The following is a 24,563-nucleotide window of genomic DNA, read 5'->3' on the forward strand; positions in this document are numbered from 1 at the left end:
AGTGTCCCTAACTGCAGGAATCTCTGAGTCATTCACAACTGTGAATAAAAGGGATCAAAAGATTGACCGTTAGCAGTCTGGCTGCAGCAGTACAGAATTATTTTTTTTACATTGGATCACAGTCACAAAAAAACCTGCCAAGCCACAAATGTGTCAGCTTGGCAGATGATATTCATCCCAGCTCTGTCTTTTGACAAGTGATTGATAGAATGAGATCATGGCTGTAATCATCTAAAATGTAGATTTCTCTGCAGGAAGCCACACTCTTTCCAGGGCAGATTCAGTCAGGAGGCACGACTCCTGATGGAGACAGAGGATATATGGCTCCTGTTTAAAAGGATCTATTGCTTAAAAAAAACTCTTTCCTGTGACAAAGATTCTGTCATGAGCGTCTTCGTCACCCTGATGCCCTTTCTGCCTGTCGCGTCAAATCAATGTCAAATCAGGGTCTCGGCTCATTAGTTCTCGTGGGGTGGATTCAGGTTCCGGTGTGTCCTGTGCCCTCAGAGGTTTGCAAGAAAACAGCTGACGGCCATATTTCTCAATGAAACACCGCCATCTTGTGGCTTGTTTGCTTGGGGCAGCTTGTTGTATATCTGGGCTATAAAGAGCTGGAGGAGCTATAAATGTCTTAGGGAAGCTGTCAGGTCGTCTGTTCTGGGTCTTCAGGCCAGAGATCAACACACAGGAAAATGTTGGACAGATGTTATAATATACACGTGAGCATAATGACACTGCTGGCCAGCTTTAATCCTGATTTCTGACTGTGCACAATGACTAAGGGACTGTTTGTTATTTTTTCGATGCTATTGTATTGTATTTATTGGTATAGGGGAGGGAATTTAAATTTTAAATGGTTTTATTTGTTTGTTATTTATTTTAAGGCATAAAATAAGGGGGAGTGTGTGTGTGTGGGGGCATAATAATAATAATAATAATTACAATTACAAAATAATAATAATAAAATAAATGAAATAATACGTAAATAAAAATAAGACAGGTAAAAGCAATAAGCTGGGGAGGGTCATGATAACAATAATAAAAAATTACTACTACTACTACAACTACTACTACTACTACTACTACTACTACTACTAATAATAATAATAATAATAATAACAATAATAATGATAATAATATAGGAGCAAAAGTTATAATAGTAATAAAAGAGAGAACATCTTACAAAATAGTAATGTGTCCTGATAGTCATTCTGCCAGTCATATATATATATAAATATATATATATATATATATATATATATATATATATATATATATATATGTGTGTGTGTGTGTGTATATATAGCTTGTATAAAATATTTGATAGAAGATTTGAAGATTCAGGCTACATTGAGTTTATTAAAGGGCCAGTACTCACTTTTATCTGTGCACAGAGAGATAATTTCACTTTATTGAATATACATGCATCAGCAGAGGAATGTAGGCTACATAATTTGGATCTAAGCCTCAGAAATTTAAGATCAAACCATCTGACTGCACGTGTGTGCTTCAAACCGCACACAGACGTAACCTTTGCATTGCAAAATCCAAACGTACAGGCAGTTCTGGAGCATGGCATTTCATCTCTCATGCACTCTGTCGGGCAGCTCTCATGATGCTGCCAAGCAGCGCTGCGCTGTGTGAGAAATCAAAGCGCAGGCGTCGAGTCGGGAGGGAGCCTATCTTGCGCAGACTGGGTACTGTACATGGCCATTGATGCTGCTGGATAGATGTAGCCCCTGATGTAAATAAGAATGGCGAGGGCAGCAGGTCTAACATGCCGCGTTATCTCTGCTTGACATCGGAACATTTTGATGCCACCATCGGGATCTTGTTTTTACAAAACGCGGGGGCCTTTTCTCGTTTTCATCTGCCTTGACAGCTCGTCTGATGATTTTCATTTGACACAAGAGCCAAAGCAGACGGGCGGCTTCTTCTAATAAACACTCGGGAAAAACAGGTCATTATGACCTTAGTATCCTCCAGTAACAGAAAACCATCGGATTGTTTTTACGCGGCAGCATTCTGCTTGCATTTTTTGCTTTGGATTTCGTGTGCTGTGTCCGGAGAGGAGGATCATCACTTCAGCGTTGAGGTAAGATAAACGGCCTTGCCTTCCCTGGTTATCATAAATGACCGTGCCTCTCTCTCCTCCACATCATCTGCTCCACTGTGAAAAACATATAAATATAGCCCGGATCATGCATCGACTCCCCACGCCATCCGTGGGCACAATTACCATAACGCATAACATGGATATATTGTAAGCCTATCAGGACAGCTCACGCTCTGAACGGTGAAAAATAACGCGCATTCCTCATTTGAAGAGTGCAATGAAACAGAAGGATGCTCATTTTATTACACTGCGGTCCATGAGCTGAGCTGAACCAGCCTGCTGATCCTAAATGTGCTACCTATGATTTCACATGAGTGGTCTATTTTAACAGCATTTTACTGCTATATTGTCTGACAAGCCAACACAAAGTCAGATATGCTTTGGCAGCATCATAGTGTTGGAGGGAATCAAACATTTACATCTGCATATTATAGGATTTTCTTTTTTTTTCATTAATTGATGTCATTTTCATCCTCACCTCAGGCTCCCCCTCCTCCATACACTCTGAAGAAATTAAATGCTGAGGCTGACAGTCACACAAACACATCATTGTTCAATTTTATGGCTCACTGAAATCTTGCCCGATATCTCTGTGAGATCTGTGCCTTTGAACAAACACACACAGGAAACACGCCCACAGGAGAGAGGCGAGGGGGAAAAAAAGGATAAACAAGGCGTTTAGCTCAGCAGAAAGAGGGATAGAGGCAGAAGAGAGAGGGGGTTGGGGGGTGGACAAAAGAGACAGCTAGTCAGATTAGCTAGCTGGAGCATATCTCATAGGCTGTGTGGTGATGAGGAAGGCAGCTGGGTGGCATGCCGACAGATGTGGATGGTGTGGGCACCTCATGGCCCTCTTGGCTGCAGGATTGAGTCTGCCAGTGACCCCTGGATGATGCTCGGCCTCACCTCTCTCCTCTGTGTCAAGCCGCACTCAAGCTTTGTAGGGCATGAGGAGGCACGGCCACAGTGCTGCACATGTACGCTGACCGGCAGCCGCAAGACCCAACCACTGACTAAGGTCACTGGAAGGGATTTAAATGCAAACAGTTGCAGTGATGTCCAGGGAGCCTCTGAGCAAATATACACAGTCAAAGCTAAACCACTGCTGGATAGACAAACAACGGACTATAACCACCGCAGCTCAGTCCCAGTGCAGTTTGTTCTCTTGTGATGTTGGAGCAATTGTTAATCACCTCACTACCTCTTGTGAGATGCAGAAATATTGACCTGCAGCCATTTTCTTATTTATTGTGGGACTGATCATATACTGGGAAAAAACTAGGTAGCGTGACCAAACAAATAACACTTTTTCCTGAGCAAATTGGTGTGATTTATTTCAAAAATGTGTGAAAAAAAGGCAATGAGCAACTGAGTAAAAATGTGATTTAGAAAATTATTTCAAAACAAGCTAGTGTAAAATGTGTAGGGAAAAAGGAAAAAAGCTAGGGGAAAACTGTATCTATAAATATCATAATTATATATTCAGAATTATGTTACAGAATTAAAAGAATTTTCATAGCACACATTTTCCAAGACTTGTTCGCCTTGTTTGCTTGTTTTCCCACCCTTTTTCTTTCTTGTCCTTTTTTTTCAACAAATTTTAAGGTAATTTTCCTCTACTCTACTAATGTCTTGCAATTTCGTCTTCCATTGCTCATTGCCTTGTTCTTGGTTTTTTTTTTGTTGTTTTTTTTTTTGAAGAAAGCAAGCCAATTTGTGCAGGTTTCTAAAGGTTAAACTGCTACTGTGCCCTTGTGCAAGGTACCCCAACTGCTGCAGTGGAGGAATGTCTTTGAACTAGACAGCCTCCGAGCATTAAGTGAGATATGAATGCTGACAAAGGGAATATATTGAAACAGTTACTTGTGGGACCAAAACTAATCAAACAGAAAATGAAGGAGATTCAAGTTCATAGCTGTAGCAAATGGGAAGATATTTTTTATAGCCTATCACTTTTGACAGCTCGGCTGATGAATGAACGTTTTGCAGATGATTAACTCATTTATTATCTGAGCAAACTTGCACAAATGCAAATGTGCAACATCTTGGAGGTAGTTTCAGCCTTCAGGGCCCTTTTTTTCTCTCAGCTCCGAGTTCTCTAATAAAGGCAAAGAGTCTAAAAGAAGCCTTGAAATAGCCATAATATGAAGTCCTAAATCTTTCTACTCCTTCCTCCTCGCAGGGATGGCTACAGAGGTATGGCTACCTTCCCCGCACAGAACCGGGAATGTCCGTCCTGCGCTCGGCCCAAACCATGCACTCAGCCATTGCTGCCATGCAGCGCGTCTACGGTCTCAATGTCACAGGGACACTGGATGAGAAAACCAAGGAGTGAGTACACACACGTGCTTGAGCAAACTCAAACCGAGGTCTTGCACTTTCAGAAGGCCACTTGTGTCACATACATAAATACTCATTCAGTAAAAAGAAGCAGTAGCTTTGAATATTTGAATGAATTAGTAAAGGACAGAAATAGACATGCTCATCACCTCGTCTATAACGACCTCAGGTGAAGGTTTAACGCTTTTCCCTCTTCTTATTTTGCATGATGATGCAGTGATATCACGCTGAGGTGAGGATTGACATTTTGCCTACGTATTGCAGTACGAGTGTTCTGTAGTTGTGATAATCTAATGGTGGTATGAATGAGAACACACTTGATTTCCTCTCACTGATATTTTGTTCTTCCACTTGTATCAATGGTTGTGGTTTGGAGTAGTTTTAGTGGTATGTTTCACAACACTTCCTTATTTCGCTGATGTAGCAAGAAGAGAACCACTGAGTTCACTTCAGTGCTTCGTGTCGTCTCGTGATGGTGTTCACCTCCTAACTTTATTTTTGCAAATACGAGTCACATTCTCTTCTCTTCTCTTCTCTTCTCTTCTCTTCTCTTCTCTTCTCTTCTCTTCTCTTCTCTTCTCTTCTCTTCTCTTCTCTTCTCTTCTCTTCTCTTCTCTTCTCTCTATTTACTTCACTTCTTTATATTTATCTTCACTTCTTTTGCTTCATTCTCTTCACTTCATTTCATTTTCGTCTCTTCTCTTTGCTTTCATATCCTCACCTCTATTTTTTTTCTTTTCACTTTGCTTCTCTTCCCTCTGTTCTTGTCCCTTCTTCTTGCTTCACTTTTATCTCTTTTCTTCGCTTTCATCTCTTATTTTCGTTTCGCTTTCGTCCCTTCACTTCTCTTCGATTCATTTTCTTCACTTTGTTCACTTCACTTCTCTTCCCGGTGTTCTTGTCTCTTCTCTTCGCTTTGCTTTCGTCTCTTTGCTTCACTTTCGTCTCTTCTCTTCGCTTTCGTCTCTTTGCTTCACTTTCGTCTCTTCTCTTCGCTTTCGTCTCTTTGCTTCACTTTTGTCTCTTCTCTTCGCTTTCGTCTCTACTCTTTGCTTTCATCTCTTTTCTTTGCTTTTGTCTCTTCTCTTCATTTCTTTCATTTATCTTTGCTTCACTCTTCTATTATTTTCTCTTCATTCTCTTTGTTTCCCTCTCCTCTCCTCTCCTCTCCTCTCCTCTCAATAGCTGGATGCAAAAGCCTCGCTGTGGAGTTCCAGACAAATTTAAAAGTGCCGCGAGGTCACGGAAGCGGAGGTACGCGCTGACAGGACAGAGGTGGCAGCGGGCACACATCACCTACAGGTGAGAGATAGTGGAGGCGGTTGTCATAGCAACCATTGAGTTCGACAGCGCTTATTGTGGGGTATCAGATGTGCCTGTGTTAATTTTCTCAGCTCTTCCTCTGTCTCACATCTCCTCCTCTTTAATCACCTGGGATCACATGCTCTGTGTTGTCATAGAGACAAATACGTCACATATGGGGTGGAACACGATAATATCATCACCATCACACATTTAGATTCACACATCAATGTGACTGTGTTTACTTACTGTTTAAAAATAGCTTGCTGGCAAAATGAGAAAATAGGATCAGCCTTTTTTTTTTTAAATCCTCCTCCATTCATTCTTTTCATAAAACAAAACAAACAGTTTAAGCTGAGTAGCATGAAGATGGAACGCTTTCCTCGCCCTCATATGAAATTGTTTGAGAATCCTGAGTGTAAATTGTCCGTAATCTCAGCAGAAAATATTCAAACTCTCATCTTATCTCGCCTGATTAAGCTCCGGCTTTTAATAGGTTCTGAGGAGAACTGATAAACGGGTCTCTGGCACAACTGCAAATTGACAGGTTACAGCAGTAATAGATGATAACACTGTCAATTTATTCAAATCCTCCCTTCCTCCCCGAATTTGAATTGATGAGCCACCTCTCCTAATGGAATGTCAATCAGTGCTGAGCCAGTGCTGCTGCTGACTGCACTTCATTCAGGAAAATGAGTGGAGAGAGAGGGAGAAGATTTCCCATTCCTCTCTGCCTGCCAGGGACTGATAACGACTGCTGTGTTAAAAGTTCAGTAAAAGCTGCCGGGCTTGAAATAGTTGTGTCAAGTGCAACTTTTTTTTTAGTGTCTCCTCATTTTGAGAAGTAGAAAAATGTTCACTCAAAATTACTGAGAGTCACAGGGTTGATGCGGTCTATATTTTATTTCCACTTTAACTGAATGGTTTGTTCCCCGTGCTTTAAAATGATTGCTGCACCGTGTACATCGATGTCTTTAGCCCTTTTTTACACAGAGATAGCGTTATGAGGGCACCACACATTCCCATTTTTTGATGCCTCCTTTGCATTTTTACACAGAACCAAATGACAGTGGCATTGTTCCCCTACAATGTGTGATTTTAGATAGCATGCCGGCATCGCCGTAGCAAAAGAGGCCTGACGTTTAACACAACAGCATCTGCCTCTAGTTTGACATATAATGTACATGTCGGCAGCAATCATTCACCATCTCTGTTAAATGGTGGCTGATCTCATCCTCTGTTCAGAGAGTAAGGAGCCCCCGAATCTCATTGTTTCTGACAGGTTCACAGCCCAAGTTGTTACATACTGTATCACCGCTTTGTCAGTGGACCTCAAATTCTACATGTCATGCCCCTGGTATCTTCCTGCATCTGTTGTTGATTTTTCAAGATGCCTGCAAGGATGTCAACAAAAGCACATGGTTTGGTTTAGAAAAAAGTCATGGTTTGGCTTTACATCCATAAGGGAAGAAAATACCAGGCTCCCGGGTGAAAGTCCAGGGTTTGTTGGACCCATCCATCAACCTTCCTGCCCACCCACCCTGTAGAGACTTTCCAGCTCTTGCTCTTATGATACACTGCCCAGCAGTATATCATACTGCTGCGCCAGGTGCCGTCCAGCCAATTGGCAGCATATCATACCACTGGCGACGCAAGCTAACAGCATGATATACTCGCCTTGAACCGCCAGTGTAAAAATGACTTTTTACTATATGAACATAGTAAACACACAGTAAACAACCTGCAGAGCATTTCTTCCTCACAGCCTCTAGCTCTCTTCATCCTCTTCAGTTGGTTTGCTTTCTCTCTTCCCACAGCATAAAAAATGTCACACCCAAGGTGGGCCCCCGGGAGACTCACGATGCCATCCGGCGGGCGTTTGACGTGTGGCAGGGTGTGACTCCTCTACGATTTGAGGCCGTTCCATACAGTGCACTGGAGACTGGCAGGCGTGACGTGGACATCACTATCATCTTCGCTTCGGGTTTTCATGGTGACAGCTCACCCTTCGATGGGGAGGGGGGATTCCTCGCACACGCCTATTTCCCGGGCCCAGGCATAGGAGGGGACACGCACTTTGACTCAGATGAGCCCTGGACCCTGGGGAATCCCAACCACGATGGTGAGTGAAAGAAAAAGCTTGTTTGAACATGAATATAGAGAGAGTGAGAAAGTAGGGAAAGAAAGCTTGGTAAATGCAGAATGTTTGTAGGTAGGTAATGTAAAATGGGTGTGGAAGCAATGGGGAAAAGAGAACAAACATTCATCAGGAGAAACAGATAAGGACTAATAGAAAGCAAAAATTGGAAATACAGATGGCTGGGCACAAGGGCAATATGACAGAGATGGTATCACAGTGCAGGGTACGAGGGATGCTTAACCAAAAACAAAGAATGCAGAGATGTCTTTGATCGGGCTGTGCTCTGTAAAGATGCATCACCCCATCTGTCAGGATTTTGATGGTTTTTTTCCTGCATAATAAGCTCTTCAGATGACAGGATAGAAAGCTTTGCTATTTTAAGACATTGGTTGCTGGCACATGATTATGGCTATTCTGTTTTTAGTAAATTTGATCTAGCTCGGTGCTTCGAAAGGGGACAGAAAACAAAAACACACCATTACAAAATGTGAAAATGATGTGATATTATGTGTAATGTTGTGTTGTGTTATTATGATACCTATTTCTGACTCAACTTTAGAGCCAGACGACTCATTTTAGAGTTAGACTGAATTAGGACCGATTTTGGTCTGATCAACCGCTACCGACCAGCCATCAGATATTCGAATAAGTTTATAAAAAATCTACAATTCTGGTGTCCAACGACAAGATAAAAGAGATAAACAATTGTTGTTTTATAGCAATGCTCCTGTTCTGTCTTTTGTAATAATTACAGCGCTTCGCTCTGTGTTGCAAACTTGCTGACTTTTTTCACTTGATTTAATGAGTTTGCAGACCCTTATGGTGACCTTATTTTTAAACTAGTAACAAACTGAGCAACTTATTCAGTCCACTGGGGAAAAACTGAGAAATATTTTAAAAGATATTACATTATACTTCCTTCCTTTGCATGTTGTACAGAAGGTAACTGCAGTCAATAGCTCCTCTGCCAACAGCACAGCATCTCTCCCTCTCCTCTTGCACTGTTTATATTATTATTCATTTAATTTCTCATTTTTTGCATGATTTTTTTATTTGTTTTTCTGATTATTTATATTAACTATATTCAGAAATTCCAATATTAAAGTTTTTTTAAAAAAGTTTAATAAATGCATGATTTTTTCAAAGTGGATGAGTAATCATTTTAAATAATCCTGTCAGTATTAAATAATCGTGATCATGATTTGTGCCATAATTGAGCATCACTAGTGGCCCCTGTATCATGTAATGTGTCCACCCTGCCAATTTGGATCCTGGCAGGGCGTAGCAGCTCAGAAATTGCCTTTCTTAGCCGTGCATCCACACACACTTTAATTACCCTACCTACAGGGCGCCGAGCTTGTCAGAGCACCACCAGGCTGCTTTGCTAATACCCATGTGCCATACGCTTTACATTCTATCCTCCCATTAGTGGAAGAGGAGGATAAAAGCTCACACTGTGTTTGTTCTGGGAAACTGCTTACCACCCATCAGCTCCCCTCCCTCCCTCCATCCCTCTATCTGTTGTTCTCATACTCCAATGGTAATTGTCTCAGACTCCCAAGTCAAATTCATGTTCACCCTTGCGCAGAGTCCCGTGGTTATCCATGTGGAGCGCTGAGGCTGATTCTGAAAAGCTCCTGTCTCTGCTTATGTGTCTGGGAAGCCGTGCAACCTTTAATGGGCTTTCACAGCGGTGTAATTGTAAATGTTGCATGTTGACATGTGCGCTAATGGTAGCTACGACCCGTCTCCTGGGAGTCTTTATGGGACATTTTTGGTTTGGTGGAAGAGGCTGGTTGTGTGAGATAAATGGGGGGAGGGGCAGGTGTAACCTTTTAGTTGCTGGCTGAGGGTCAGTGGTCGGTCTGGGCAGCGCTGCCGGCCGGAGTGGATATCATGTTTTAAAGGGCAACTATCTCCTGGGGACAGCTTCAGTCACAAGCTGTACGTAAATGGTGTACTTCTTCTTAAGTCAGGTTGACACTATGAGCTGATTGGCGAGCATAGACACTGACCGTGGCGTGTATCTTTTTTCATGAGTCTGTGTATGTGCCTGAATGTAATACCCACAATGTTTCCTTGTGCTATGTCGACATTTGTACGTGTTCAGGTGCATAACATGAATGTTTGTGTTTTCACTGGAGCCCTGGGCTGCAACGTGAGTGTGTGTCCCTCTGCTTTCTGCTCTCTTTAGCTCACACATGGGGCATATCTTCTCTTATGGAGCAAATAAATAAAAGGAAAAGTGCATGTTCAATTTACCTCCAATAATCTTTACTTTCACTACATTGCACCACATTAACTCAACTGAAGTTAAGTGTGGACCAGAGAGCTGAGAGTAATGATCGTTTTTATTGCTGATTAATCAAATGGTTATTTGTCAATTATGGGTGTAATGGTTTGTCTATAAAATGTCAAAAAGTTGTATCCAGCCAACTGTCCAAAACCCAACAGTAGTCAACTTACAGCTCAGAGAAGTAAATTCTCCTATGTAAAACCCTGGAACGTGCAAATATTTGGCATTCTTTTCTTGATAAATGTTTTAAATTGTTAACTGGTGATCAAATTATTGCTGATTTATTTCTGATGGCAGAATAATTGAGTAGTCGCTGCAAGACTGATTTTATTGTGTAGGCTCCCACATGTCTCTGCCATAGACTGTATAAATAATGGATGTAAGTGCTTTGACACCCATTGGTTTGTGGACTACCGATTTGAAGCCTTAACCCTTTAAAATCTGGAGCAACATCACTTTTCTTGTGATATAATCTGACGCATTTCACAAGTTTTTAAACCTTTGAACCATCCGAAGCAAATTGGTGCTATTTCTTTAAAAAAAAATGGGGAAAAGGCAATGAGCACCTTGGTAAGAAATGTTCCACAATTTGCGAGAAATTAGTAGATTTAGAAAATCATTTTTTGAAAAGGTAGGGAAAAATGGCTAGAGGAAGAAAAAAATTAAAAAAGCATGTGAAAAACTATATTTGTTGCTAATTATCATAATTACATATTTAACATTTTTCCCCAGAATTAATAGATGTCTTTAAAGTAATTTTTCCAGGTTTTTTTCCTCCTTTTAAATAATCATCATCATCAATTATGGGACATACTGGTACCCTAGATCACTGGTGGGATCTCCTTATGTCGGAGTTGGCTCTAACATGTCAAGGCATGGACATAGGACCTCTTGGAGCATCCTGGCACCAGCTACCTGTTGGCGGTAGATACTTTGAGACCTTTGGGTTGTGAGGTGTAGTACCAGCATGTCCCAGAGACCCTCAATCATATTGGGATTTTAGGAATTTGGAGGACAGTTGGATGACTGGAGCTTTTTGTCACACTCCTTGGGCCATTCCTGATTACTTTTTAAGGTGTGGCATGGTGCGTTGTCCTGCTGAGGGGCTTTTGCCATCAGGGATTGATGTTGTTGCTATGATGGGTGTATGTAAATATGGTGCATGTTAGTGTATGTTTTAGGCACACAAGAGATTAATAAAGAAGGTGGTAATTTTTGCATTAAAAACGTCCTCTTGTTCTCTCCAGGTAACGACCTGTTCCTGGTTGCGGTGCATGAGCTGGGCCACGCTCTCGGTCTGGAACACTCGAACGACCCCACCGCTATAATGGCTCCTTTCTACCAGTACATGGACACAGAGAACTTCAAACTACCTCACGATGACCTACAGGGCATCCAGAAAATCTATGGTAACCCCTTGCATCATATGTTAGTCTCTCTCTTCATGATGTAGAAGTTGAACAAAAACAATCAGCTCTTTTTTCTGTAAATTCTAGCAGTAATTAGAAGGAGTTAGATAAGCTATTTAGAGCAATGTTACATATGCATTAAACTGTTCCAACACTTTTTTAAAAAAACAAAATATTATTAATACCAAGCCCTGCAATCACTTAGTCACTATTGCAAATGCTGCAACATTCAGTCATATTGGGTTGATTGCCAGTAAGCAGCATTTGTCAGCTGCTAAAGAGGACAGCCAACATGAGTCAACAAACAGGGTTTAAAAGAGGCCAAATGATCCGTGCCAGCGTTAAAGGTGTATTAGTCCAAGAATTGGAAGGAAGTTGAAATAATTTTTGTCTTTTTAGGTCCACCAGATAGAGCACCACAGCCGACCAGGCCCCCACCTACGGTCCCTCCTCCTCGCTTCCACCCTCCCTCAGACCCCCGTAAGCACGACCGCCATGCCAGACCCCATCGCCCTCCACAAGGAGCCAAGCCCTCCAACCCAAACTCCAAACCTAACATCTGTGACGGGGGCTTCAACACCCTGGCCATCCTTCGACAGGAGCTGTTTGTGTTCAAGGTAGTTATCAGTCTGAGTGAACATGGCTGCTGGTTTTAAAACTGTTTGGGATGATGATAATAACGAAAATGATGATGAGAGTGATGATGATTATATGTTACCCATTTCTATAGGACCAGTGGTTTTGGAGGGTACGGGACAACTCTGTCGTTCCTGGCTACCCCATGCAGATCAACTACTTCTGGAAAGGCTTGCCTCCCAAAATTGATGCTGTGTATGAAAATAGTGAAGGGAAGTTTGTCTTTTTCAAAGGTAATAAAATCAAGAGATTTTTAGGTTTTTTTTAAATGTGTTATTACTTATTATTGCCCATTATGGTCTTGAACAGGACTCTATTTGCTGTAGACTCTGTCTTCACTTGGTCTTGACTGGACCTGGTCTTGGACTTGACTTTGACTTGATTCGGATGGTTCTGACCACAGCGCTTTTGTACTGTTAGTGTGCAAACATACTTTGATGCACATGCCCACGAGACAGTACACTAGCAACACAATACGCATTTCTGCTGCTGGTTTCATTGTTTGATTATTTATGGTGGATCACTTACCAAGAAATGTTACAACGCACCAACAAAAGAAGAAAAAGTCTGGCAGCTAAAAAACACGGACGTAAATAATGCAGTATTTAAATTATATGTACATATATATATATATATATATATATATATGTGTGTGTGTATATATGTACATATATATATATATATATTTTTTTTTTTTTAAATGAGCTTTGCAAATATTTTATGGAGAGGGAAATGCATTTAACACATCTGACAGACATTTTGGTTAAAACAGTGAATGTATTTATAACTTTTATTTGTTTACAAAAAAGTCCACATGGCATCTTCAGATTTTTTATTAGATTTTTTTTAACATTAATCTACAACAACAAAGCAGAAAAATGTCGTAATACTGGAATGTACAAATCATAAAAAAACAAAAGATGTTTTTTTTTTTAAAGAAAAAGACATAAAATTAAAAAAAATAAACAATAGTGTAAGATCAAACAAAATAAGAACTGACATAACTTTACACTGAAATTGCTTTACCCATATTATTTACTTAATAACAAATGTATAGCAGTTATGACATTTTAAACCACAATAATGTAATAACTGACTAAAAATAACGCTTTTACTTACAGTGCATGTGCATGCGTGAGCTCTTTAAACATACACTAATCTCTTATCATATAGCATCTGAGCGGGTGACTTAGAGGTTGTTTTGCATTCTGTGCGGTAGCAGAGCGGGAGCAGGTCCAGTACGGCCATCCGTCCATCAGGCAGATTAACATGACATCTGTCACCCAGTGGGATCAGAGTGCCTCATGCTTTATTTATTCACTCAGGGGGACTTAACTGCATGTGAGTGTCTAGCTACTTACTACAAGCACACCACCACAGCAGCTCTCCTCACTCTGCCCGAGGCACTTATGATCAAACTGAATTAAATGCAACAATAGCTTCAATAAAACTGAAAACAACAAGTCTCAGTGGAGCTGCCTTCAGAGCATCATCTGGCTGTTTATTGTATTATAGATAACACTGCATAGATTTTCTGCTGTGTAGATATTTTGTAAACGAGGTGATACATCTGACCTTTGAAATCATGTGAATAGAAATGAACAGACTCAGTGGGAAAAAGCACACACGGAGAAGGCTTGGATAAGCTGAGAGTTGGCAGTGTTTTGTCTTGTGCAATTTTGAGGTCATCTTTATGATAATGTCTTTGAGCCAGAGCCTCCTGACTTGCTGTGTGTATTTTAGGAAACCGTTTCTGGGTCTTCAAGGACACAACTCTCCAGCCTTCGTACCCTCAGGACATTTCGCTGTTCGGGAGCGGCATGCCCACTCAGAGTATTGAGACAGCTGTCTGGTGGGAGGATGTCGCCAAAACCTACTTCTTCAAAGGAGACAGGTCTGTGTGGAACGATCATGAGCACAGTTATGGAGTTAAGTAGTTGGGCAGAACTGGAATTTCTCAGAGCGAACACATACTGAGGATTACCAATCTCTGAAATCTTTATTTAACTCTTTTGTTTATGCAAATAAATTGACTCTGTTACCAAATGGTATATACAAGTAACATTGTAGCTATGTTGAGACTCCTTCCCTCCTGTTCAGTTTGACTGAGTTTGGAACATTATGATTTTTAGGACTGCCTCCATTGAGACTTATAATAATTTTACAGGTTTGTTAATCAATGCATCCTTAATTTTTGCACAGATAGGCATCCTTGAAGCCCTGTAAACTGTCACATTTTGCTTTAAAAACATTGTTGAACAGCTGAAAAAATGCTGCTTATTGGCATTCAACCCATTATGACCTGATATTAGAGCAGCATTTGTTATTGCAATTGCATTACTTCAGAGTTTAAAGTAGCAGTGTGTAAGATTTAGGGGGATTTAGTGGCAGCTTGCAGTGAGATTTGCACATTACAACCAGCTGAAACAGAATTCCCGTTCATTGGTCTAACCTGGTTTAACCAGGAGCTGAATTACACATAGATGTCTCTTCCTCTCCAAAACAAATAGATGGGTTATTTAACCCCTTGAAACCTGAGCAACTAGATTACTTAAAAACCATGAGAAAAAGGCAATGAGCAATGAAAGGAGAAATGACCCATCTAATCAACTAACTTCTTGCAATTTGTAACACTTCTTACCTAGTTGCTTACATTTTTCCCCGTTTTTGAAAGAAATTGCACCAATTTTCAAAGACTAAATACTTGTGAAAGGCATCTGAAAGTAGAAAAGTGATGTCACTCAATCAGTCACTCAGTCCATAGCGAGCATTTGGTTTGTCTGTTGTGGGCTACTGCAGAAAGATGGCAGTGCAGTGTGATTATACACCAAAGAAAACATGTTTGTTGTAAACCATTTCTGCTAATACACCCTCCTAAATCCTGCACACTAAGTATTTTTATTATTAAGTCTGCTTGCTTGCAAATAGTGATTTATTTGTGGTTGTAGTTAGTTACCTGTGGTTGGATGTGAATTGAAACCAGGGAGTCATCCAAAACAACCATAACAGACAATGTGTTATTTATCTATGTGCGTCGGAAGCGTCTAAAAGTTTGCGAGTATGTCTGTGTGACTCACGTTTGTTCAGCTGTCATGATAAATCATATCCTAAGAGGTCAGAGGACCCGTTGGTGAAAGCTGACAAAATGCTTTGTCATGATACTGTCATCCCTCAACCTGCTGCTGCACATCATGACAAACAGGACGTTCTGTCCATCGTCTCAAACATGATTTCATCTCTTTCTCTCTCTGTGACAGGGTGGTGTTTGTTCTAATTCAAAGAAATGACACTCTGCAGAAAGATTTATATGTGTGGGCGCGAGTGTATGAAAAGCAGATCAATCACAACAGCCCCTGATACAAATTTGCCAAGCAGAAAAACACAGTATGAATGATTGATTGACTGCTTTCTCTGGTTTCTCTGGTCAAAAGTCTGGATGCAAGTTACAGTAAAACAGATTGTCACTGTAAAAACAGCGTGCAGACGTCCAGAGCTCTGCAATTAAATGACTTGGATATTGTATTCCTGCTGATCGAAAAAGCTATATAATAGTTGGGCGATAACATCTTCTCAAAGGACAGTTCATCCCAAAATAGAAATGCATATTTTCTCTTTTACCTGTAGAGCTAATTATCAGTCTAGATTGTTTTGTTGTGAATTGTCGAGTTTTGGAAATATTGGCCGGAGAGATGTTTTCCTTTTCTCCAATATAATAAGACTAGATGGCACTCAGCTTGTGTTGCTCAAAGCGCCAAAAGATACATTTGAAAAACTTGCAATGTCTCTTTCCAGAAATCATGACCCAGGGGATCTCTTTAAACTCACAAGAACGTGTCTTTTCTCCTTCTTGGGATTGACCCACATCAGCAGACTGCAGGAGGTACATGTCACCGACAGTTCACAAAACTCTGAATTAACTGCAGTGTTTGTCCTGTTGTAGGTACTGGAGGTACAATGAGGACATGAGGACCATGGATCCAGGTTATCCCAAACCCATCACCGTCTGGAAGGGCATCCCTGACTCTCCACAGGGGGCTTTTGTGGATAAGGCCAACGGTATGGCAGCTTTATGGACCTTGTAACTACTGTACTTTTTACACAATGGCATCACATAACCGTTGTTTGTAAGATAAAAGATCAAACGTAACACCTTCAAATACTGCAGAGAGATCTAGTTTGTCTGATATGTGTTGCTGTCATTTTATCCTTGAATACAACAACACAACAGAAGAAAAACAAGTTGAGTGAAAAGCATCTGCCATCATTTCTGCTGCAATTTTCTGTTTTTGTTTTCTGATTTTCCATGCAAATAAAAAAGTCTCAGTTTAGAACACATTAGAGGCCAGAACATCTGCACACATCAACTGCAGGAGGAGAGTGATAAAGGAAGGAAAAAGGGAATTAATTTCATACACTGCTGTTGCAATACACTACATTAGAGCAACAACAAGCAGTAGATCAAAAGAAAACACATAGTTTTTGGTATTGGTATTAGGTGATGTTTTGGTATCTATTTTGGTAATCAGTTGATTGTTTGAGTATTTTTCAAGCAAAAATATCAAATATTTACTGGTGCCACTTCCCTAAATTTGTGGATTGGCTGCTTGTTTTTATTATATATCAAAATAAATTAAATTTCTTTAAAAAATGTTCAATCGACTAAACCAGTGGCCAGCAACCATTACTTTCAAAAGAAAAATAAATAAATAAAATTTAAATTGAATTAAAATTAGGTCAATATATTAATAATATTAATTATAAAAAATGAGAACTCTTTCTGAAGCCACAAAACATATTTGAGTCTTATAATGAAGGGAACACGGCCTATGAAGTCAGCCTATCATTAGCCTATCATCAATATAATAATTGCTCTAAATGAGCCCTCATTAATATGTTTTACCACAAGGTGGCTACTCTGCAGTGGATGATTTATGCTTTTTGGTACTTTAACTCTGCAGTGTTGGTGGTGAAAGCAAAAAAAAATCTGCCTACACACTCTTTTATTCTCCATTTGTCCCCAAGACATTTACTTTTTAAATTTTAAATCTTTAGCTAGCCTAGTGATGAAGACTCAAGACAGCCAATGCCACTGAGGTTCAGCAAATTTAGGAGAAGAGGAGCCAGGCTGTACATACATTTTAGTTGACAAAATATTAAAAAAGAAAAATGTTATTCTGTGAATAGGCTACATATTTTTATATTTGGAGAATGTAAGAATCACTTTAAGCCTACAACAATGATTATTATGAAAAATAAAATTTAAAAAAATAACTGTTATTCATTTCCATATATTTTTGTTTCGTCAGAGCCACAGGGAGCCCTGAAGATGGTTAAAGAGGTGCATGTTCCCTACCCCTGGACCAAACAATCAATATGATTTTTTAAAAAAAAAGAATAATCATCATTTGTTGAAGTGTTGCAGCCCAACACTTCAGATCAGCAAAGCACAATATTTCTGCAAGATTGATTTGGGAATAATGAATTCTTCTTTTCCTTCAAGGGACTCTGATGCATAATCAGAATTTAATTTGTGTTTTCTTTGTATTTTTCTCTCAACCCTCTGAGTTGTGCTTGCTACAAATGATGTGCCACTTAAAAAAAAAAGAAAATTGATATTTTTTCTGTAACACTCTCGACATCTCAGAAGATCAGCCTCATTTATAAGCAATCAAAAGCACACAGCAGGGAGTGATTTTTTTTTCCAGATTATGTTTTTGTTGCGAGACATGAACACATAACCACTGATCTGGTTACTTAACTGCGTGATAAAGTGGCACATGCAACTGCACAGCACTTGGTCTTTGCAAAGTTGATTCATGTACGTGAATTTGTTGTGTCCCTCCAGGTTTCACCTACTTCTACAAGGGAAAGGAGTACTGGAAGTTCAACAATCAGATGCTTCGTGTGGAGCCCAGCTACCCGAGGTCCATCCTGAGGGACTTCATGGGCTGTGACGGTTTACCCGCCGACCCTGACTGGGACTGGAGCCCCCCGGTGGCGGAGGAGCGCCACTATGACAACGGCGACGTGGACGTCGTCATCAAACTGGACAGCGCTGGGGGCACGGAGAAAGCTGTGGCCATCGCTATCCCCTGTGTCCTGGCGCTGTGCATGATGGTCCTCCTCTACACCGTTTTCCAGTTCAGGAGGAAGAGCACGCAGCGCCACATACTGTACTGCAAGCGCTCCATGCAGGAGTGGGTGTGAGGCTGTTCGCACTGTATAGAGAAGTGTGTGAAGCTCTGATAGAGGCCTAGTTATTACTTGAAGCCCTAAGTACAGTAATTGGAAGCACTGTAAAGGGTGCGCTACATAAGGATTGCCATGTTGGCAGATTTTAAAATGGCTTGAACTCATAACAAGCTGAGAGGAAGCGAAACGATCAGCAGAACTTGACAGTAAGGGAGCCACATCTCCTGTGTCCTACTAATATGTATGTATCTGCTTTGACTTTTTTTCTGTATTTTGGAATGAACTCAATTAAGGGAGACAGAGTTAAGCTACTGTCAGTGGGACCTTTGTCTATCCTCGTCTCTGCACGCCGCTTAAAAAGCCCCTAGCACTAACTTCAGTGGACAAATTAGATATAGGCTTCTACTTTACTTTCATTTCTTAATTAAAAATCGCTCTGAGCTGTGCTTTTTTTTTCATTTAGGGTCCCTGTAAAAGATTATTCATTGTGTGGAAGACTGATACACAAACCAAATATGACCTTTTCTTCCAAAGAGGATTACTGCTCGATGTTGTTTTTGATGGGATATTTTCCCTTCATGGATCGAACATTGTGGCATCAAGATTTTCTTTTTCGCCGTTGGTATTCACGTCCACCCATCTGCTCTGTAATCTGTGGGGAAAGGAAGCAGCCGTTAGTAAGAGCTGGGAACTCAAGACTGTTGTGGCAGTGTATCTCCAAAAATGGGGGCCAAAAACCTCTCTTGCAATATTTATGAGACTGCCTTAATCACAGATTGCTTAAACTCCCTTCTCTCTCTCTCTGTTTCTCTGGTGTGGATACTGAATGACACAGTAGGAGTGTAAACAGTGTAAAAAGGCATTCATTACTGCCCATAATGCAACTTCAAAACCACTAGTTAAGGACAGTTTGATCCACAGTGGGTTCATTGCTCTTGAAAATGTGCTAAGCAGTGCTAAATAGCTGACAGCAAGCCGGCTATCAGCTTTCATTTACTGCCTCACCGGAGGGGATGAGAGAGAACGGGAAGGTTAGTTGTGCGTGTGTGTGTGAGTTTGTGTGTGCGCGTTAGAGACAGTAATTACCCACACTATATATGTACTGTACTGCGCAGTAGTGTCAGTTATTGAACAGCTAATATCCCGCTTCCCTATTTTTCCTGACAAGTTTGGATGCAAATACTCCAAACAGTGTCAGTCCATGTGTTTTAAACAATGTCCCTAATCCATGTTTTGTTGTTTTCTTTTCAACTTTTGTACAAGGTTTGTAGGTTTACATAATATTTCACATGGCAAAGGACACAGAGAGCTACAGGAGAGAAGAGAAAGGAGGAACCTGAGACCCTGTCTACACGTGTACAGATATTTTTGAAAACAGACATTTTCTTTAATGTTTTGGCTTCTCATCCACATGCAAATGTTGTTTTTGGTCACTAAATATCAATGTTCATTTGTTGCTTCTTTTCCACGAACATGGAACCAGTTCAGTTCCAGTTCCAGCACCTAACTTTAAACCCTTTGGAGCATTTCGACCAAAAAATAAATTTGTTTAGAACCCATAAAATTGGTTTCCAGCTGAAACAAAAAAAAGCAGGATTTTCTTTAGGGTTAGGGGCTTCATATGTAGACATGATTGTCCACTGAACAAGTGTCAATATTTGACAAGTTGGGATGAGAAAGTGTTGTCGAGTAGGATTGTTGTCAATGAGGACTGGAAGGAAATCTCCAATAGTTGTTTTGAAAAAGGTGACGTTCGCCTGGGTCATTTTTGTGCTCTAGTGTGGATAAAAATATTTTGTGAAATGAAGGGCGTGTGTCTGTATCTGTATAATGTTGACAGGGCCTGAGACTTAGACTGTATTTCTCTTTTTTAAAAAAAAAAAAAAAATCATTACCACACCTGTAGTTATCACATCTGTGTTGTATAAGCAGCCAGTGCTTTTGCCCAGATTGCTCCATCTTCTCATTAAACTTAATGCAAATAGATTTTGAGAAAATGCAAAGCGAAACAATTATAGAGAAAAAAACAAAAACAGGAATTAATCCACAGAAATAAATCAACTTGTCTGAATTCAGAATGTCAAGAAAAAAGTTAAACCAGTTTAGCTCGGTTGTTTTATGCAATATAATTGTAATTATCCAACATTCAAAAACTGTACTAATGTAATATTAACAAATTACTAATAATGTTTATAGAACTAATCAAACATTGGAATTAACATATCAAAAAGCCACAAGTAGCAAAACTAAGTCTGATGACAAATATCCCACATATATATCATGATGTTGCATATATATAGGACATCATACATTAACCATAATATGTTCCAAAGAGTTTAATAAGCTGTTTAAGAAACAATAAAGTGATACAAAACAAGGGTGCAGACTGCATTTAAGCATATGAAATGTGGGGGATGGGGGCGTGTCAAGAAATTCTGAGCATCATACAATGAACTTCCTGCACTCTGGTGAATATTTCTGCACTATTTTGTGCAAACAAAGTCCTCTGCTACTTTCATTTTGTTGTTCATTTAAAATGCACATGTTCTAAATATTGAGGGGAACATGTCCCTTGCCCGCCCACCCCAAAATCTCTCTCTGAGGTCACATAAAGCTAAACTGAGCTTTTTCTGCATCTCCCATGTGTTGTACCATAAATGCAATACACAACCTGGATGAAATACATCGCCAGTTTGTCTTTGGTTGATGCCATACGTGTAACAAAGTGGTAGTGTGGCGTTACGTTTGTCAGAGTTTGCCAGATGACCTGTCTGTGAGCATTCATGATGTGATTTATTCTTCTTAAAAATATTTATGTTCCTTGATTTTGTTACTGTTTTACTTGAAATGGTCGTCAGCTGTGCAGGATGTCTGACAGAATCTTCCGTTTATATCGAGGCAGTGCCGTTTTATGCCATATCACAGAAGGAATTGATTTGAAAATATTCTATGAAAGGTAGGACCAGTGACTGATGAGATGTGGTTTTATCTCATCATTTGTAAGGGATAAAAACTTACAAAAGGTTTGTTTAAACTAAGAGGCCATTGATCATTCGAACACACTTGTACCATTCAGTCTCTTCCATTAAGGCTAAATTAAGTGATTGATCAGTATTGCAGGTTTCTGTTGGATGCAACTGCCATTTATATGTAAAATTACAAACTTCCAGCCTCCCTGTTCCAATCTTCAAGCGACTGTCAAACAGATGAAGAAAAAATTGTACACATTCTAAAGGCGATAAAATCTTTAAAACGAGCCAGTGCACATCAATGTTGATCTGACCACTGTAATTTAAGGTGGAAGCAAACAACCTTTGGCTCAGTTGTTGTGTGTGTGTGTGTGTGTGTGTGTGTGTGTGTGTGTGTGTGTGTGATGTCTTATCAGTTTGTGTGTTTGTGATGAGGGTTTGGCAGCTCCAGCAAGAATAAAAATCGGCCAGTGAGGCGAGTTGGTACTGTATTAATCGTCGTATTTATTCCTCTGTGCTCAGCACCTGAAATCTTGCGTTGCATTGTACCGAGGGCAACAAGCTGTCAATAAAATGGGTTTGAAATAAGGTTTTTTTTCCTAGTTTTAGTGAAGTAATCCTCCCTCTGTTACTGCCTCAACAAACAATTCATCTGGTGTGAATGTTTTTCCATTTTTCAGAGGTAAATCACAAACTTGAAAAGGTTACATATTGAAAATGCTCTTTTTTGACACTTTTATCACTTGAAATGCGACATTTTAGAGTGTTAGCGGGAAGTCTCAGTGCTCTGGCCTGACCCTGTTTATCTCCAGACTCTTCCGAGCTTTTTTTCTTGTCTGCCTTGACACACGCTGCTAAGCATTAGGGCTAATTTGGAGTGTCGTTAAAAGGAAGTAGACGGGGCAGATTAGACAGCGGTCGATATGCCAGAGAGGCAAAGGTGCGGAGGAGACAGGGAGCATTTTGTAATCAGTGCAGTTGAGATCTTATACACAGATACATGCAGTATATTCTCCAGGTGTATGAGAAGTAAACATATTGCATAATATGTACATAAAGACAGAGTGTTTATTGTCTGCTTGGGAGAATTTTGTTTTGAAGCCATTCATTCCATGGATAAAGAAAATGCTGTGTGTTGTAAATAAAACAAGTGCATAATGAGTGTCTCCTGGTATCGTGCTCTCACACACAAATACAAACAAGTTTCTTAGTTCTTCACTTTAAGTACTCTTCTCCAACAAAGTGACAACCTGAACATAATAAGCCGCTTAAGAGGCAACATTATTAAGTACTTCACGCACAAAATATATCAGTCACCTCGTGTTACATCGGAGTCTGGAAAAAACCTTTTTTGTTTTTCCTTGCATGCCTCCACAGTGAGCAAAGAATAATTTTTAAAAAATCAGGAAATTCTTGATGAATTTTAATTTAAAAAGGGGCAAAAGTTGAACTCTGCTCAATTGAATGCATGAGCAGAGTCCTAATTGCCTGATATTGGACAACTTTGCTCAATTTGTTTCCATCTTCACAATCTGTCAACTCGAACTCAGTTGAGTCGGCAGATTTAAAGGTCTGGACCCACGCAAGAGTTTTAATGCACATGCTTCACCATGCTACTTGTGTGTGCATGAGGTTGTTTATGTGAAGAGTTTTAAAGCATAATGTTTTAGAGGAAATGCATATTAGGGAAATCCTGAGCATTTGACTGTATAAATGAGACTTGTATTACAGTGTACAAGTTTTATAAGAGTTTGTCAACAGATTTTTTGATAAAGTTTTGCTGTTGTTGAAGATGGCCCCCACTTACTCCAATTCTTTAAGAATTTTCTCAGTTTGTTCCCAGTGTAAAGGCATGCACATAAAAAAAGATTTCTTCACAAATTCAACATTAAAAGTTGTGAGTAACTGATATACATCTGATCATTTTGTTGGTGAAGTATTCCTTTAAAGGAGTATTTATTCAGGAAACTTGGATTAAATTATTCCACAAAATATACTGATATATATACTGATATATATATATATATATACTGAATCAGTTATATATAATATAACTGATTAAACTGGATGTTAAAGTTCATCACAAAATAAGATTTCAATATACATCAAGTAAGCCAAATTTCCAAGGACAATCGCACACAAATCCAGCATCACAAACTATTAAAGTTTAATAACATTTTTGAAGGCGTTGCCTGTAGAGAGACGGGACATGTTGTGTTTGTTTGTTTTTTGTAAGAAACTACAGATTAATCTTTAATATTGATACCTGCAGAATGGACAACTCAGTGTGCAGGACATATTCATTGCTGCTTTCTTTGAGGGGCACAATGACTCATTAGTTTCTCTGTGGCCTTTTGTCTGAGTCACTTCCTCTCTGAGTGAGAACAGGTACAAAAGTGCACAAAAAAAGGGACTAGGTGCACAACAAAGTGACTGTGAAGGTTATCAGCCATCCAGGTCATGGTGCATGCAGAAGTGCTGAGTCAAGGGTGACTTAAGAGCTGAGAAGGCTGTGGATGAGAAACAAAACGTCTTCATCGTGCTGTCTTAAAGACTGAACACAACCTTGTCAGAGGCTGTAGCCCATAATTCTCTAGTATCAGAATGTCCCGTCACCCTAAAACTGAAAAAAAGAGGGACGCTATCGCAAACTGTGTCAGTGTAACTAGGAACGTCATGCTTCAAACAAAAGTTGTTTACTAAAACTAAAGTTTATCAGGCATTGAAGCATAGGTATGACGTTTATGCACAAAAACAAAAGACAAGAGTGCAGCCTGCATGCAAGCAGTAAGAGTAGGAACAGAGGGGCAGAGTGAACACATGGACCAGCTTTTATAGCCTATGAGGGCCCAGGTGAGCTCAATCAGCTGACGAGCCTCACATGGCGCCAATTTACAGTTAGAGGAGTGTCACACTACTCAGCAGTTTGGTTACTCCATGCCACAAGAGTTTCATTAAAACAACATTTCAATCCTAATGAGATCTTTGTCAGGTTAAAAAAATTAGCAAAAATACCCTTAAAGTTAAAAAGAGAAATTCCCTAAAAATTAGTCAAAAAAGGAAAATTTAAAAAAAAAAAAAAAATACAAGGAAATTAGCTGAGAAAAAAGGCTTAAGAATACTGCAACATAACTTTTTAATAAATAAGTATGGTAATTATAAA

General features: G+C 39.8%; 1 protein-coding gene across 2 annotated transcripts; it reads left to right on the top strand.

Annotated features, from left to right (window-relative positions):
- Window positions 1-1,603: 1,603 nt before the first annotated feature.
- Window positions 1,604-23,100, top strand: mmp16b (matrix metallopeptidase 16b (membrane-inserted)). 2 transcript variants are annotated; one of them, XM_088085663.1, is made up of 11 exons: window positions 1,604-2,095; window positions 4,299-4,447; window positions 4,674-4,688; window positions 5,642-5,758; window positions 7,576-7,880; window positions 11,442-11,603; window positions 12,003-12,220; window positions 12,334-12,472; window positions 13,983-14,133; window positions 16,180-16,295; window positions 18,085-23,100. In XM_088085663.1, the coding sequence occupies exons 1-11, from the start codon at window positions 1,967-1,969 to the stop codon at window positions 18,444-18,446; spliced, it is 1,863 nt and encodes a 620-aa protein (XP_087941789.1). In that variant the 5' UTR covers window positions 1,604-1,966; the 3' UTR covers window positions 18,447-23,100. The 2 variants fall into 2 exon arrangements, with proteins under 2 accessions (XP_087941789.1, XP_042353697.1); XM_042497763.2 differs by lacking the exon at window positions 4,674-4,688 and having other exon boundaries at window positions 1,606-2,095; window positions 18,085-23,098.
- Window positions 23,101-24,563: the final 1,463 nt, after the last annotated feature.

The sequence above is a fragment of the Plectropomus leopardus genome, chromosome 12 (genome assembly GCF_026936395.1).
Source record: "Plectropomus leopardus strain MGB_pleo_1.0 chromosome 12, ASM2693639v1, whole genome shotgun sequence".
Lineage (NCBI taxonomy): Eukaryota > Metazoa > Chordata > Actinopteri > Perciformes > Serranidae > Plectropomus > Plectropomus leopardus.

Excerpts from the sequence above, each read along its gene's own strand:
- mmp16b (XM_088085663.1), top strand. The coding sequence starts at position 1,967 with ATGACCTTAGTATCCTCCAGTAACAGAAAACCATCGGATTGTTTTTAC. Across the intron at positions 2,096-4,298 it reads ATCATCACTTCAGCGTTGAG|GGATGGCTACAGAGGTATGG; the intron begins GTAAGATAAACG and ends TCCTCCTCGCAG. Across the intron at positions 7,881-11,441 it reads GGGGAATCCCAACCACGATG|GTAACGACCTGTTCCTGGTT; the intron begins GTGAGTGAAAGA and ends TGTTCTCTCCAG.